General features: G+C 42.5%; 2 protein-coding genes across 2 annotated transcripts in view; one reads left to right on the forward strand and one right to left on the reverse strand.

Annotated features, from left to right (window-relative positions):
- TG (thyroglobulin) overlaps positions 1-15,891 on the forward strand; it is a 249,352-nt gene that overhangs the window by 191,827 nt on the left and 41,634 nt on the right. The gene's annotated exons all lie outside the window — the stretch shown is intronic.
- The window catches only part of SLA (Src like adaptor), a 36,004-nt gene continuing 21,510 nt past the window's right edge, over positions 1,398-15,891 (reverse strand). The window contains exons 5-8 of the mRNA XM_073590357.1: positions 15,509-15,612; positions 12,599-12,730; positions 3,714-3,846; positions 1,398-3,613 (exon numbers count right to left, since the gene is read on the reverse strand). Of these exons, the coding sequence (XP_073446458.1) occupies positions 3,391-3,613; positions 3,714-3,846; positions 12,599-12,730; positions 15,509-15,612 (592 nt within the window). The 3' untranslated portion in view covers positions 1,398-3,390. The remainder of the gene's footprint in view (positions 3,614-3,713; positions 3,847-12,598; positions 12,731-15,508; positions 15,613-15,891) is intronic.

A 15,891-nucleotide genomic window follows, 5' to 3' on the forward strand; every position in this document is an offset into this window, starting at 1 on the left:
CAAAAAACTGAAGTGTGAAACAGGCCTTATATAGAAGTGCACCTAAAGACTTCTGTAGGGCCCATGTTCAAGGGGGTCCCCTGCACTGGTTGGTCCCCTAACCACAGCATTATTAGCAAACAGACATTTAAAGGAGTTTCTGGTGGTCTCAAAGAGCATGCAAAAGTCAAACCAGGCAAGTTTTTTTGAATGTGTCCCAATTGCTAACTTGATTTTTAGCCCCAAATACATGCATTTAAGTAAAAAAGAAAAATTTGGCGTCATAGATGGACAACCCCTTTAAGTCCCGCCTTCAGGCTCAACCACAGAATTCTCAGAACTGCCCACTTTTGAGAATGGTTTAGAGATAAACCCAGCCCATTTTGTGGTCAGGTTCGTTGGACAGTCCTAACAAAATCAAGAGTGCCAGTACGTATGAGTAAAGAATGTTTGCCATGGGGGGAAATTTTTACCGTTCTCAATTAACTAATTTATATTTGCCTACTTCTCCTCCAGGAAAACCAGGATTGTGACAGGTGAAGTAGACTGCCGATTTCTTTAAAGGAGGATAAACACAATTTTTGCAGGCCACGCTCCATTCTTTCACCCTGATTGTTCATCTGAACACCAGGGCTGAGTCTCGTTGGGAAGCATCTACAAAGGGAGGCTTCTGTGGTGCGTGGGCGATATGCTACGTGCCTTCCCAAATTCATGGAGGGCTTCACATTTCTGAGAAAGTTGGCAAAAATGAAATATTAGGGTTGTCCAGAACTTTGATATTGATAGGGTAGGTCATCACTACCTGATAGGTGTGCATCTGGCACCTGGTACCCCCACCGATCAGCTGTTATCAGGTCCCTTGGTGACTGACGGTAAATAATGTATGAAATCGGAACACATCAGAAAAATACAGCATGCAGTGGCTGTTTCAGCTCCTACTTAGACCTCCACCAACCTGATAAAAGATCTGTCCTAAGCATAGGTATTAATTATAAAGGACCTGGGAATTTGTCACCTGGTCAGAAGTGGCCAGTTTTATTTTATTCCCGCTCTGCAGAGTTTTCCGCTTTTTGTTTTTTTTCAATGCTCCATTTGGTTCCAGAGTTATGGGCCTTTTTATGTAGTGATAACGTTTATAGTGTTTACCCAGGGGGCGTGGCTCACATTGTAATTATTCAGAACAGCCTTAAGACACACCCCAAATAATGCAGTGAGCCACGCCCCATTAGCAAAGACCATAAAAAGAAGCACTAAATGTAAAGGCCCGTATCTCTGGAACCGCATGGCGGAATAAAAAAAAACAAAAAATCGGAAAACTCAGGTGGGCAATGGGAATAAAATTAGAGAAAAAACTGGACACTTTTGACTTAGTGACAGGCCCACTTTAAATCCATCGTATTAGGAAGAAATAACAGAAGTTGGATAAGAGATTTTTTTATTTATACTGTACAGAGGAACATTAGATAAAATACCAAATTGCAAGCAATTTACAGCTTTCCATGGTGGCTCGGTGGCGGGTCATAGCCAGTGACCCCCTTTGTACCAATATACACAGACATTAAATATTTGGTAGATTGGTGCTCATATTATATTAGAGAATAAATACTGTGATTAGCGAGTAACTGTCATAATTTTACAGCTAACACCCAAATACTTAAAATTGGAAAAATTGGTCATTCTGCGAGTTCATTACTGGTCGTTCTCGAAATTTGAGCTAATGGAGGGCTACAGCGAAAACACACCCTCATCCCGCTGCTGGTCCTTGTCTCCACACCTTGCCCATCATGGACTATGAAAACCCAGTGCTTGCCCCGTTGGTTAGTCAGGTGATGGCCGTAGACATGATAATTTTTGGTAGTAGATCGAGAGCTCATGTCTTTGGTATGAAAAATTGACCTCTCTGTCATCAGTATCGTTCTGGAGATAACCGAGCACCATTTAGGTTCGTTTTAACCTATCACTATAAGTATCTGGCAGTTGGATATCTCTTTAACCCTTTTCCATTTAGCCAAGAGTTCACTTCATGGGACTAGGCTGAACTACAGTTAATATATATATAAAGCCAAGATTTTGATCCCTTTCCTAAACATGGTGGCACCTCTAGGTGGTGCGGCCCATTAATGATTTGAAATGCTCATTGGGGAATGGGAATGCGACCAACCTGGGATAGTCATGAGACATCATATCCCTTTGACATTTCCTATTTCTTAGAATTTTTTTTCGAGAGTCTGAAATGTTCTCTCTTTTATGGTCCTTGATCAGGAACCATAAAATAGTTATGAATCATGAGGTCAAATTGTAAGCGGCACAATCAGATAATGTGATAACGAGAACCTTTCTGGGTACCTACTGCTTAGAAAAGTCTCTAGACCATATGAGCTCAAATTTGCTCTTGCACATGACCAATTAAAAAAATTCCACAATAAATGGTCAAGATGGGATCACACATTCCCATCGTCTATCCAATAAGTTACAATTTAGCTGTGTTTTCCATTTTTCTGTTGGCGTTATACAAACCATTATGCTCAATGGTACCACATGTTTGCTCACTGTTTACTGTTTTTGTATGTTTTTATCCTATATTCCGCCTTTCTTCCCCTTCCTTGTCCTACCCTCCCCTCCCCTCCCCCTCCATTTCCAACTTCTTTCCCTGTTCAAATCAAAAATAAAATTTTTGGAAAAGAAAAGTCTCTAGACAGAACCAATATTCTTTGGTCAGTTGTATGGAGCCCCCTACAAGATGTGCTCCTCTACCTGGAAGATAACCGTCCAAAATCTTCTTCGACCAAGTGTCTTTCTATAGAATGACTGGTAACTTGTTCTCCTACCTCCTGTTTGTTTGGGGGTCTATGATGAAGCTTTTTAATTATCCTTCCACCAGTCCTCATCCAAACTTTCCAAAAATTAAAATCCAAAAATTCTGGACTTTTAAGCCCCACTCCCAGGACCACCTCTAACTTCACATTTTTACGAAACTCTGCCCCTCTGTGATCGGACTCGCGGGCCTGTCCTGGCAAAATCAAAACGGCTGGAAATCATGATCTGTGGGATGAAAATTTTGCCCTACGTTTAATCCGTTAGTGGTTGAACATAATATCAGTTGTGCTGCCTAGAGTTTTGCTTAGTCCACTAGCTGTTTGCCGGGGTATCTGCTTGTCAGGTCCACTCACTTCATATATAGTTGGGTGAAACAGCAGAAAATCCATCTGATCAAAGCAAAATTAGTAGGATTAACATAATGGAAGCTCCACATTGAATGTGGCGGTTTGAAAGTTGGAGGCCCCGTTCTATAGTGTATCTTTGTGCAATCGGCTTCCTTTACAGCAGCGCCATAGCGATTTCTAGTGACAGGGGCACTAACTGAGGGTCCGGAGCGCTTGAGTATAAATCTAGGTAGAGCTCATGGGACTCTCATCTGTAACTTTCCGTATAGCTCGAGCGGTCGGAGATGACACTGTTCCTAGAAAATATGTAGCTCTTCCGTTTCTGTCTTTGCTGATCAGTGCTTCCAATGGAAAAATTTTCGTCTCCAGCCAATGACAGATATGAGGCGATGCTTTGTCTCAGCCCATAACTGAGGAAGGAATCGTCGGTTTCTAAAGAATTTTCAGGTTCTTCCACCGTCAACGACACCCTGAGAAATGAGAGTATCACAAGTCAGCGTCAGAGATTGTTATTTGGTACAAATAGTGAGGAACTGTATGCAATTATTGCAGGGACTAGGCGATACTCACCTCTTCATACTCCTCCAGTTAAATGGCTTCTTTCTTCTCATGATTGGGACTTCCTGCCTTACATCGGGAACATTTACAGACTGTTGGGTGAGGCAGGGGGTGGTGAGGACACAGCACAGGCCATCTGCACTTTCTGGAAAAAATACAAGCACTAATTAAAATTGAAGATTCTTAACCAAATGAAGCAGTATTATAGTAGTTATATTCTTCTATATAGTGGCAGTATTATAGTAGTTAAATTCTTGTACATAGGAGCAGTATTATAGTAGTTATATTCTTGTACATAGGAGCAGTATTATAGTAGTTATATTCTTCTACATAGATGGCAGTATTATAGTAGTTATATTCTTGTACATAGGGGCAGTATTATAGTAGTTAAATTCTTGTACATAGGGGCAGTACTATAGTAGTTATATTCTTGTACATAGGGGCAGTATTATAGTAGTTATATTCTTGTACATAGGAGCAGTATTATAGTAGTTATATTCTTGTACATAGGAGCAGTACTATAGTAGTTATATTCTTGTACATAGGGGCAGTATTATAGTAGTTATATTCTTGTACATAGGGGCAGTATTATAGTAGTTATATTCTTGTACATAGGAGCAGTATTATAGTAGTTATATTCCTGTACATAGGAGCAGTATTATAGTAGCTATATTCTTTTACATAGGGGCAGTATTATAGTAGTTATATTCTTGTAAATAGGGGCAGTATTATAGTAGTTATATTCTTCTACATAGGGGCAGTATTATAGTAGCTATATTCTTGTACATAGGAACAGTATTATAGTAGTTATATTCTTGTACATAGGGGCAGTATTATAGTAGTTATATTCTTGTACATAGGGGCAGTATTATAGTAGGTATATTCTTGTACATAGGAGCAGTTTTATAGTAGTTATATTCTTGTAAATAGGGGCAGTATTATAGTAGTTATATTCTTGTACATAGGGGCAGTATTATAGTAGTTATATTCTTGTACATAGGAACAGTATTATAGTAGTTATATTCTTGTACATAGGGGCAGTATTATAGTAGTTATATTCTTGTACATAGGAGCAGTATTATAGTAGTTATATTCTTGTACATAGGAACAGTATTATAGTAGTTATATTCTTGTACATAGGGGCAGTATTATAGTAGTTATATTCTTGTATATAGGGGCAGTATTATAGTAGTTATATTCTTGTACATAGGGAGCAGTATTATAGTAGTTATATTCTTGTACCTAGGAGCAGTATTATAGTAGTTATATTCTTGTACATAGGAGCAGTATTATAGTAGTTATATTCTTGTACATAGGAGCAGTATTATAGTAATTATATTCTTGTACATAGGGAGCAGTATTATAGTAGTTATATTCTTGTACATAGGAGCAGTATTATAGTAGTTATATTCTTGTACCTAGGAGCAGTATTATAGTAGTTATATTCTTGTACATAGTGGCAGTATTATAGTAGTTATATTCTTGTACATAGGGAGCAGTATTATAGTAGTTATATTCTTGTACATAGGAGCAGTATTATAGTAGTTATATTCTTGTACATAAGGAGCAGTATTATAGTAGTTATATTCTTGTACATAGGGGGCAGTATTATAGTAGTTCTATTCTTGTACATAGGAGCAGTATTATAGTAGTTATATTCTTGTACATAGGAGCAGTATTATAGTAGTTATGTTCTTGTACATAGGAGCAGTATTATAGTAATTATATTCTTGTACATAGGGGCAGTATTATAGTAGTTATATTCTTGTACATAGGGAGCAGTATTATAGTAGTTATATTCTTGTACATAGGAGCATTATTATAGTAGTTATATTCTTGTACATAGGAGCAGTATTATAGTAGTTATATTCTTGTACATAGGAACAGTATTATAGTAGTTATATTCTTGTACATAGGGAGCAGTATTATAGTAGTTATATTCTTGTACATAGGAGCAGTATTATAGTAGTTATATTCTTGTACATAGGAGCAGTATTATAGTAGTTATATTCTTTTACATAGGAGCAGTATTATAGTAGCTATATTCTTGTACATAGGGGCAGTATTATAGTAGTTATATTCTTTTACATAGGAGCAGTATTATAGTAGTTATATTCTTGTACCTAGGAGCAGTATTATAGTAGTTATATTCTTGTACATAGTGGCAGTATTATAGTAGTTATATTCTTGTACATAGGGAGCAGTATTATAGTAGTTATATTCTTGTACATAGGAGCAGTATTATAGTAGTTATATTCTTGTACATAGGAGCAGTATTATAGTAGTTATATTCTTGTACATAGGGGGCAGTATTATAGTAGTTATATTCTTGTACATAGGAGCAGTATTATAGTAGTTATATTCTTTTACATAGGAGCAGTATTATAGTAGCTATATTCTTGTACATAGGGGCAGTATTATAGTAGTTATATTCTTTTACATAGGAGCAGTATTATAGTAGTTATATTCTTGTACATAGGAGCAGTATTATAGTAGTTATATTCTTGTACATAGGAGCAGTATTATAGTAGTTATATTCTTTTACATAGGAGCAGTATTATAGTAGTTATATTCTTGTACATAGGAGCAGTATTATAGTAGTTATATTCTTGTACATAGGGGCAGTATTATAGTAGTTATATTCCTGTACATAGGAGCAGTATTATAGTAGTTATATTCTTGTACATAGAGGCAGTATTATAGTAGTTATATTCTTGTACATAGGAGCAGTATTATAGTAGTTATATTCTTTTACATAGGAGCAGTATTATAGTAGTTATATTCTTGTACATAGGAGCAGTATTATAGTAGTTATATTCTTGTACATAGGGGCAGTATTATAGTAGTTATATTCCTGTACATAGGAGCAGTATTATAGTAGTTATATTCTTGTACATAGAGGCAGTATTATAGTAGTTATATTCTTGTACATAGGAGCAGTATTATAGTAGTTATATTCTTGCACATAGGGGCAGTATTATAGTAGTTATATTCTTGTACATAGGGGCAGTATTATAGTAGTTATATTCTTGTACATAGGGGCAGTATTATAGTAGTTATATTCTTGTACATAGGAGCAGTATTATAGTAGTTATATTCTTGCACATAGGGGAAGTATTATAGTAGTTATATTCTTGTACATAGGGGGCAGTATTATAGTAGTTATATTCTTGTACATAGGGAGCAGTATTATAGTAGTTATATTCTTGTACATAGGGGCAGTATTATAGTAGTTATATTCTTGTACATAGGAGCAGTATTATAGTAGTTATATTCTTGCACATAGGGGCAGTATTATAGTAGTTATATTCTTGTACATAGGAGCAGTATTATAGTAGTTATATTCTTGTACATAGGGGCAGTATTATAGTAGTTATATTCTTGTACATAGTGTGAGAATCATGTGGGAATAGTGGATGAGGGCAGGTATATCTCGCCCAGATTCCTTTCCTATTTGGCCTAGTCTGGTCAGTATCGCACCTGCTTGCTAATGGATAATGGGAGGTGGATATAAAAGGATGCCAGGTGGTTGTGTGAGTGTCTCAGCCTGGGAACACAGAGAGCCTGTCTGTGTGAGAGACACACACGTGAGTGAAAGCAGTGCCCACTGCAACTGTGGTTTGGCTGGACGGGAGAAGCCCGCCAGTTGGTAGTTAGGTTGTCCATTGTTTAGTTAGTGCCGGACAGGCAAGGATTTGTTTTTTGTTTTATTTCCTTTTGCACTGCTTTCACTATTAATAAACCTGACCCAGGGTCAGTTACACCCGAATCCCACCTCTGCGCCTGAGTTTCATGCGGAACGCACGTGACCTTTGACCCCAGCAAAGGCGACCCCGGAGTGTTTTATCACATTGTGGTGGAGAACGCGGGCATCACGTTGCAAGCATGAGCATGGAGGACGTGGTGAAAGCGCTGGTACAGTCCACCGCCGTCCAGCAAGAAGCTAATCGGGTGATGATGGCGCAGCTGAAGGAGTTGGTGGACATGACAGTTACCGATCGTTCGCTTCTCCAGCAGGTGGCGCAGCGCTTGGCAAGCTTACCTGAGCTCAACCTGGAAGCCGAGTCGAGAGTGATTCACGTGAGTCGGTACTGGCAGAAGATGACGACCGAAGATGACGTCGAGGCATACCTGACCACGTTTGAACGGACGGCGGTGAGAGAAAAATGGCCGAAGGCACGATGGGCCGGCCTGATTGCCCCGTTTCTTTCCGGTGAGGCCCAAAAGGCTTATTATGACTTAGAGCCTGAAGCCGCGCAGGACTTTGACAAACTGAAAGCCGAGATCTTGGCCCGGCTGGGAGTGACGACCGCTGTCCGTGTACAGAGAGTGCATCAATGGACTTATCAGCCGGATAAACCACCGCGGTCACAGATGTTCGACCTGATCCACGTGACGAAGAAGTGGCTACAACCCGAGGTGTTGACAGCGCCAGAGATAATCCAGAGAGTCGTCATGGACAAGTACCTGAGAGCTCTACCGCCAGCCCTGAGGAAGTGGGTAAGCCATGGAAATCCTACGACGGCAGATCAACTGGTGGATCTGGTTGAACGTTACTCCGTGGCGGAAGGACTCCGAGACGACGCTACCCCACCTTGTTCTTCATCATTTCCACGTGGAACCGGTAAGACTGTTCCAGGGAGTAGGGGAGATGGAAAAATCCCTAAGACAGTGGGGGAGGAAAACGGGACTGCCCGCACTGCGAGGCCGAGAGTAACGAACTATGGTCTAAGCAAGGGGCCCGTTAGGTGTTTCCGCTGCCAAGAGATGGGACATATTGCTGCGAACTGTCCGGTCACTACTGAACCCATGCAGTGCGACGTCACAGACTCTAAAAACCGCATGTCTATGGTTGCACGGGTAGTGAGTGTGAATGCCGGTCAAAAGGATGTGGAAAAACACTTGTGTGATTTAACTGTTGATGGCAAAAATGTGGTGGCATTGTTAGACTCGGGAAGTGTGGTGACTCTGGTGAAGGCCAGTATGGTGTCAGCCCCAACTGGACCATCAGACAAATTTTCTGTAACGTGTGTGCATGGAGACACCTGTTCGTACCTCACCACGGTCATATGTATTACTACTTCCTATGGGTCTGTGCAACATAAAGTGGGACTCGTCCCGGCGTTATTGCATGATGTTATCCTGGGCCGGGATTTTCCCCACTTCTGGCAATTGTGGGAGAATCAGTTGATGCCCTCGGGTAATAGGGTACATGATTCTTCTCCCAGGGAGCGTGTGGGTCCCGAACCCCTGGAAGAGGTCTCCCCGGAAGACTCTGGGGAAGAGTCTGCGGGAAATGACCTGCAGTTCCCGTTTTCAGTCATGGCGGGTGATAATGAGGAGACCGGGGAAGAGGAGGAGGCTGACAGCCGTCCACCTCCCCGTTTGCCGGATTTAGAAGTTCAGAAAGATGACTTCCAAAGCGAGCAAATAAAGGATCCTACCCTTTCTCAGGCTAGGACAAATGTAAAAGTGATAAATGGGGTACCCGTAGAACCTGGCTCTAGGCTGGCATATCCTTACATGGTTCTGGAGAATGATTTACTCTATCAGATAGAGAAAAAGGGGGAAGATACGGTGCAACTATTAGTCGTGCCAAAACCCTACCGGCGGCAGGTGCTGGACCTGGCCCACGGACATGTGATGGGAGGTCACCTGGGAGTCCAGAAGACCACCGAAAGGATATTACACTGTTTTGTTTGGCCAGGCATGCATCATGATATTCTTGTATATTGCGAGTCTTGTCCTGACTGCCAAGCCTCTGCACCTAAGCCCCGGTTCTGTAGCCCTTTGGTACCCCTACCTATTATTGAAGTCCCGTTTGAGAGGATTGGGATGGATTTAGTTGGGCCCCTTCCACGGTCTGCACGTGGACACCAACATATCCTGGTCATCTTGGATTATGCCACTCGTTACCTGGAGGCCATCCCTTTGCGTAACACGGCCACCAAGATGATTGCCAAGGAGCTGGTGCATGTGTTTAGTCGGGTCGGTATACCAAAACAGATACTCACCGACCATGGGACCCCCTTTATGTCCAGGATAATGAAGGAGCTCTGCCGATTGTTACAAATCGAACCGTTACGCACATCCGTGTATCACCCTCAAACAGACGGGTTGGTTGAACGGTTCAATAAAACTCTGAAGCAGATGCTGAGAAAGGTGATAGACAAGGATGGGAAGAACTGGGACTATTTACTTCCGTATTTGCTTTTTGCCATCAGGGAAGTACCCCAGACTTCCACGGGATTCTCGCCTTTCGAGTTATTGTACGCCCGACGTCCTCGCGGACTGTTAGACGTTGCAAAAGAATAGATCACGTCACACAAATGCAGGACCGTATTGCGGCTGTTATGCCTATCGTCAAAGAACACATGATACAGGCTCAAGGAGCCCAAAAAAGAATCTATGATAGGGGCGCCAAGATCCGTACGTTTGCACCCGGAGATAGGGTGTTGATCCTGGTCCCCACGGTGGACAGTAAGTTCCTGGCAAAGTGGCAGGGCCCCTTTGAGATCAAGGAAAGAGTTGGTGAAGTAAATTACAAAGTATACCAGGCAGGTAAACAGAAACCTGAACAGATTTATCATGTAAATCTGATAAAGCCCTGGAAGGATCGGTCTGCCTTGTCAGCGGAGCTGGCCCGTCCCGTCTGCTCACATACCGTACCGGAGGTACGGGTTGCCGAGACTCTCGGAGCGGCAAAAGACTGAGGTCAGGCAGTTTTTACTTCACAACCAAAAGTTTTTCTCAGAAAAACCCGGGCAGACTACGCTAATGAAACATGACATCGTAACGGAACCTGGTGTTACAGTTCACGTAAAGCCCTACCGAATCCCGGAAGCGCGCCGTGAAGCCGTTTCCCGAGAAGTGAAGGCAATGTTAGAGTTAGGAGTCATTGAGGAATCGCACAGTGCTTGGTCCAGCCCGATTGTGCTAATTCCTAAACCGGACGGCACCATCCGGTTCTGCAATGACTTCAGGAAACTGAATGCGGTCTCAAAATTTGATGCCTACCCTATGCCCCGGGTCGACGAGTTAATAGATCGGTTAGGAAAAGCCCGGTATATTACGACCCTAGACCTAACAAAGGGGTATTGGCAGATCCCTCTGGCGGAGGCTGCCAGAGAAAAGACGGCATTTGCTACCCCAGAGGGTCTATTTCAGTATGTGTATATGCCGTTTGGACTGCACGGAGCACCGGCGACCTTCCAGAGACTGATGGATCGAGTCCTGAGGCCGCATAGGCAGTACGCTTCGGCCTATTTGGATGACATTGTCATTTACAGCTTGGACTGGGAGACTCATCTCCAGAAAGTACAAGCTGTGATTGACGACCTGTGGGAGGCAGGTCTAACCGCGAACCCCAAGAAATGTCACATCGGGCTAGAAGAAGCCCGGTATTTGGGGTATGTAATTGGGAGGCGTGTTGTTAAACCCCAGGTTGATAAGATTCAGGCTGTTCAGGACTGGCCACAACCTGTCAACAAGAAGCAGGTGCAAGCCTTCCTGGGGATCGCCGGCTATTATCGCCGGTTCATACCCAATTTTGCAGCCATCGCTACCCCCCTGACGGATCTTACAAAAGGGAAAGACTCCGTCATGATTAAATGGAGTTTAGTGGCTGAAGAAGCATTCCATAGCCTAAAACGGGCACTTTGCTCTCAGCCCGTACTGGTGACTCCGGACTTCCGCAGCGAGTTTGTGGTACAAACGGATGCCTCTGATACCGGTATCGGGGCCGTACTCTCACAAGTGAGGGACGGAGTGGAACACCCAGTCCTCTATCTCAGCAGGAAGCTGAATAAACACGAGCAAAGGTATGCAGTCGTGGAAAAAGAGTGCCTAGCCATTAAGTGGGCTCTAGAGGCCCTCAAATATTACCTGGTGGGCCGAAAGTTCAGGCTGATCACTGACCATGCCCCTCTCAAGTGGATGCACTTGAACAAGGAACGGAATAGTCTGGTGACCCGGTGGTTCCTTGCCCTGCAGGCCTACACTTTTACGGTGGAGCACCGCCCAGGGGTACAAATGGGGAATGCAGATGCCCTGTCCCGAGTGCACTGTTTGGCGGGTGTCATTGCTCGACTGGAGTGGTCTGAGCAGAGGGGGGGATATGTGAGAATCATGTGGGAATAGTGGATGAGGGAAGGTATATCTCGCCCAGATTCCTTTCCTATGTGGCCTAGTCTGGTCAGTATCGCACCTGCTTACTAATGGATAATGGGAGATGGATATAAAAGGATGCCAGGTGGTTGTGTGAGTGTCTCAGCCTGGGAACACAGAGAGCCTGTCTGTGTGAGAGACACACACGTGAGTGAAAGCAGTGCCCACTGCAACTGTGGTTTGGCTGGACGGGAGAAGCCCGCCAGTTGGTAGTTAGGTTGTCCATTGTTTAGTTAGTGCCGGACAGGCAAGGATTTGTTTTATGTTTTATTTCCTTTTGCACTGCTTTCACTATTAATAAACCTGACCCAGGGTCAGTTACACCCGAATCCCACCTCTGCGCCTGAGTTTCATGCTGAACGCACGTGACCTTTGACCCCAGCAAAGGCGATCCCGGAGTGTTTTATCACAATAGGAGCAGCATTATAGTAGTTATATTCTTGTACATAGGAGCAGTATTGTAGGAGTTATATTCTTGTACATAGGGGCAGTATTATAGTAGTTATATTCTTGTACACAGGGGGCAGTATTATAGTAGTTATATTCTTGTACATAGGAGCAGTATTATAGTAGTTATATTCTTGTACACAGGGGGCAGTATTATAGTAGTTATATTCTTGTACATAGGAGCAGTATTATAGTAGTTATATTCTTATACATAGGAGCAGTATTATAGTAGTTATATTCTTCTACATAGGAGCAGTATTATAACAGCTATAGCAGACACTTACCTGAATAGTGATTAACAAGATGCTCCAGACACTGGAAAGTTAACCTTGGGGAGATATAATACCAGTTGTTTGGGAGACGGAAGATTCTATAATGTTTCACTTGTCTGTGTTTGACCGATAATGAATAGGATCCTGAATATAAATTGACATTATTGTTATAAAGCTGAGCATTAACTTACATCGCAGTGCCACAGTTTATTGACATTTACAGCAGTGCACGTATAAATGCATCGGAAATGGTTCTGCTCTTCTAAGCTCTTACATCAGATGTCCATTGTTTTGTTGTCTTTTTTTCTATTAATGGGATAGAACTTGGCAGCAATTAGACAAATCCATTAGGGCTGTCACTCAGGCGACTTCTCGCTGTTTTTACTGTCACAGACACTGACTGTGGTGATGTATGTGGTTGGTACAGGGATTGCCCTTTTAGTAATATTCACTGTTGTGGTTTCCCAGGCCTGACCACCATAAAGTCATTTGAGGCTGGTTTATATTTGTGACATACGTGGCATGCTGATATTATACTTATATAACCACTACCAGACAATAACTATCCTACCCACCCCCCTTCCATGGAACATGCTGCTACAGAATTTCATGTTTGGTCTCCAGAATAGTTTTTGGTAATTTTACATTTTATCATTGTATAGCGGTATTATTTAAGCTCATTATGGACGTTCATTGGTTCTTGTGGGTGGGATTCCTAATTTAAAAGGTTTAACACATACAGTATATAGCTTTGGCAAAGATAGTGATTTATGAGTTTTTATTTTAGGTTGTTGCTTTAAGTGGGTATTTCTATCACAGACACTTATGGCTTTGCCACAGAAAACACCACAAATGAAAAATGCATGCAGGGTCCACATCTGCTTGGCTTTTTTTATACATGTGTGGCTCTTTCTATTCACTTCTTTTCCAAATGCTTCATAAAAGCGAATGAAGGAAGCTGTGCGTATGCTTCATATAAAAGTGAATGAAAAGAGCCGTGCATGCTTCATAGAAATGAATGGCGAGAGCCGCGTATGCTTCATAGAAATGAATGATGGAGAGCCGTGCTTGCTTCATAGGCATGAAGGAAGAGAGCCGCGTATGCTTCATAGAAGTGAAGGAAGAGAGCCACGCTTGCTTCATAGAAGTGAAGGAAGAGAGCCGTGCATGCATCATAGAAGTGGAGGAAGAGAGCCACGCTTGCTTCATAGAAGTGAAGGAAGAGAGCCGTGCATGCATCATAGAAGTGGAGGAAGAGAGCCACGCTTGCTTCATAGAAGTGAAGGAAGAGAGCCGTGCATGCATCATAGAAGTGGAGGAGGAGAGCCTCGCTTGCTTCATAGAAGTGAAGGAAGAGAGCCGTGCATGCATCATTGACGTGAAAGAAGAAAGCCGCGTATGCTTCATAGAAGTGAAGGAAGAGAGCCATGCATGCTTCATAGAAGTGGAGGAAGAGAGCCACGCTTGCTTCATAGAAGTGAAGGATGAGAGCCGTGCATGCATCATTGACGTGAAAGAAGAGATCCGCGTATGCTTCATAGAATTGAAGGAAGAGAGCCATGCATGCTTCATAGAATTGAATGAAGAAAGCCGTGCACGCTTCATAGAATTGGAGGAAGAGAGCCACGCATGCTTAATAGAAGTAATGGAAGAGAGCCGTGCATGCTTCATAGAATTGAAGGAAGAGAGCCATGCATGCTTCATAGAATTGATGGAAGAGAGCCGTGCATGCTTCATAGAATTGAAGGAAGAGAGCCATGCATGCTTCATAGAAGTGATGGAAGAGAGCCGCGCATGCTTCATAGAATTGAAGGAAGAGAGCCACGCATGCTTCATAGAATTGAAGGAAGAGAGCCGTGCATGCTTCATAGAAGTGATGGAAGAGAGCTGCGCATGCTTCATAGAATTGAAGCAAGAGAGCCGTGCATGATTCATAGAATTGAAGAAAGAGAGCCGCACATGCTTCATAGAATTGAAGGAAGAGAGCTGCGCATACATCAAGGAAGTGAAGGAAGAGAGCCATGCATGCTTCATAGAAGTGATGGAAGAGAGCCGTGCATGCTTCATAGAATTGAAGGAAGAGAGCCATCCATGCTTCATAGAATTGATGGAAGAGAGCCGCGCATGCTTCATAGAATTGAAGGAAGAGAGCCATGCATGCTTAATAGAAGTAATGGAAGAGAGCCACGCATGCTTCATAGAATTGAAGGAAGAGAGCTGTGCATGCTTCATAGAAGTAATGGAAGAGAGCTGCGCATGCATCAAGGAAGTGAAGGAAGAGAGCCGCGCATGCTTCATAGAATTGAAGAAAGAGAGCCGCACTTGCTTCATAGAATTGAAGAAAGAGAGCCGCACATGCTTCATAGAATTGAAGGAAGAGATCTGCGCATGCTTCATAGAAGTAATGGAAGAGAGCTGCGTATACATCAAGAAGTGAAGGAAGAGAGCCGCACATGCTTCACAGAATTGAAGAAAGAGAGCCGCACATGCTTCATAGAATTGAAGAAAGAAAGCCGCACATGCTTCATACAATTGAAGAAAGAGAGCCACACATGCTTCATAGAATTGAAGAAAGAAAGCCGCACATGCTTCATAGAAGTGAAGGAAAGAAGCCGCGCATGCTTCATAGACTTGAAGGAAGAGAGCCTCGCATGCTTCATAGAATTGAAGGAAGAGAGCCTCGCATGTTTCATAGAATTGAAGGAAGAGAGCCATGGATGCGGAGCGAATTGCCAGTTCATAGTTGCACAACATGGGGCCGTGACGCAGCTGAGGGTCCCAGAAGTGGGAACATATCTATCAGACATTTATGGTATATTTTTGGTATATGACATATTTGTGAGAGATAGGAATACCCCTTTAATTCTTAAAGGGACAGCATGATTAATTCCAGCTTCAGTAAGTGTATCTCTGACATTTTACCTTTTTTTGTTTCACTTTGTCTGATCATGAATGATCCATTCTTCATTTCTGGGAGCTGTAGTAGTTGTTCAGACTTTTCTCTCCCAACTCCATCAAAAAGCCATCTAAAAAGTGAAACGATCCAATAGAAAATGAGAGCATTAAAGGAATTTTCAAATAATCCTAATTACAATCATTCGCAGAGGGAGAAGTTGTTATATCTACCATAGAGATAGACCTTGTGACTGCTTTGGTGCCCATAATGTGAGGGGCCAGGCACTAAACTAATTCTTCTTCTTACCTCGAATGGATCTTGGCTGCCACTAGGTGGAGCTCAATGCATACAGATTTTTTACAAACTATTCAGTTTAAACGTGCTTTACATCCTGAATCGAAAAGTCATC

The sequence above is a fragment of the Dendrobates tinctorius genome, unplaced genomic scaffold, assembly GCF_039654945.1.
Source record: "Dendrobates tinctorius isolate UK_male_01 unplaced genomic scaffold, ASM3965494v1 ptg000116l, whole genome shotgun sequence".
NCBI lineage: Eukaryota > Metazoa > Chordata > Amphibia > Anura > Dendrobatidae > Dendrobates > Dendrobates tinctorius.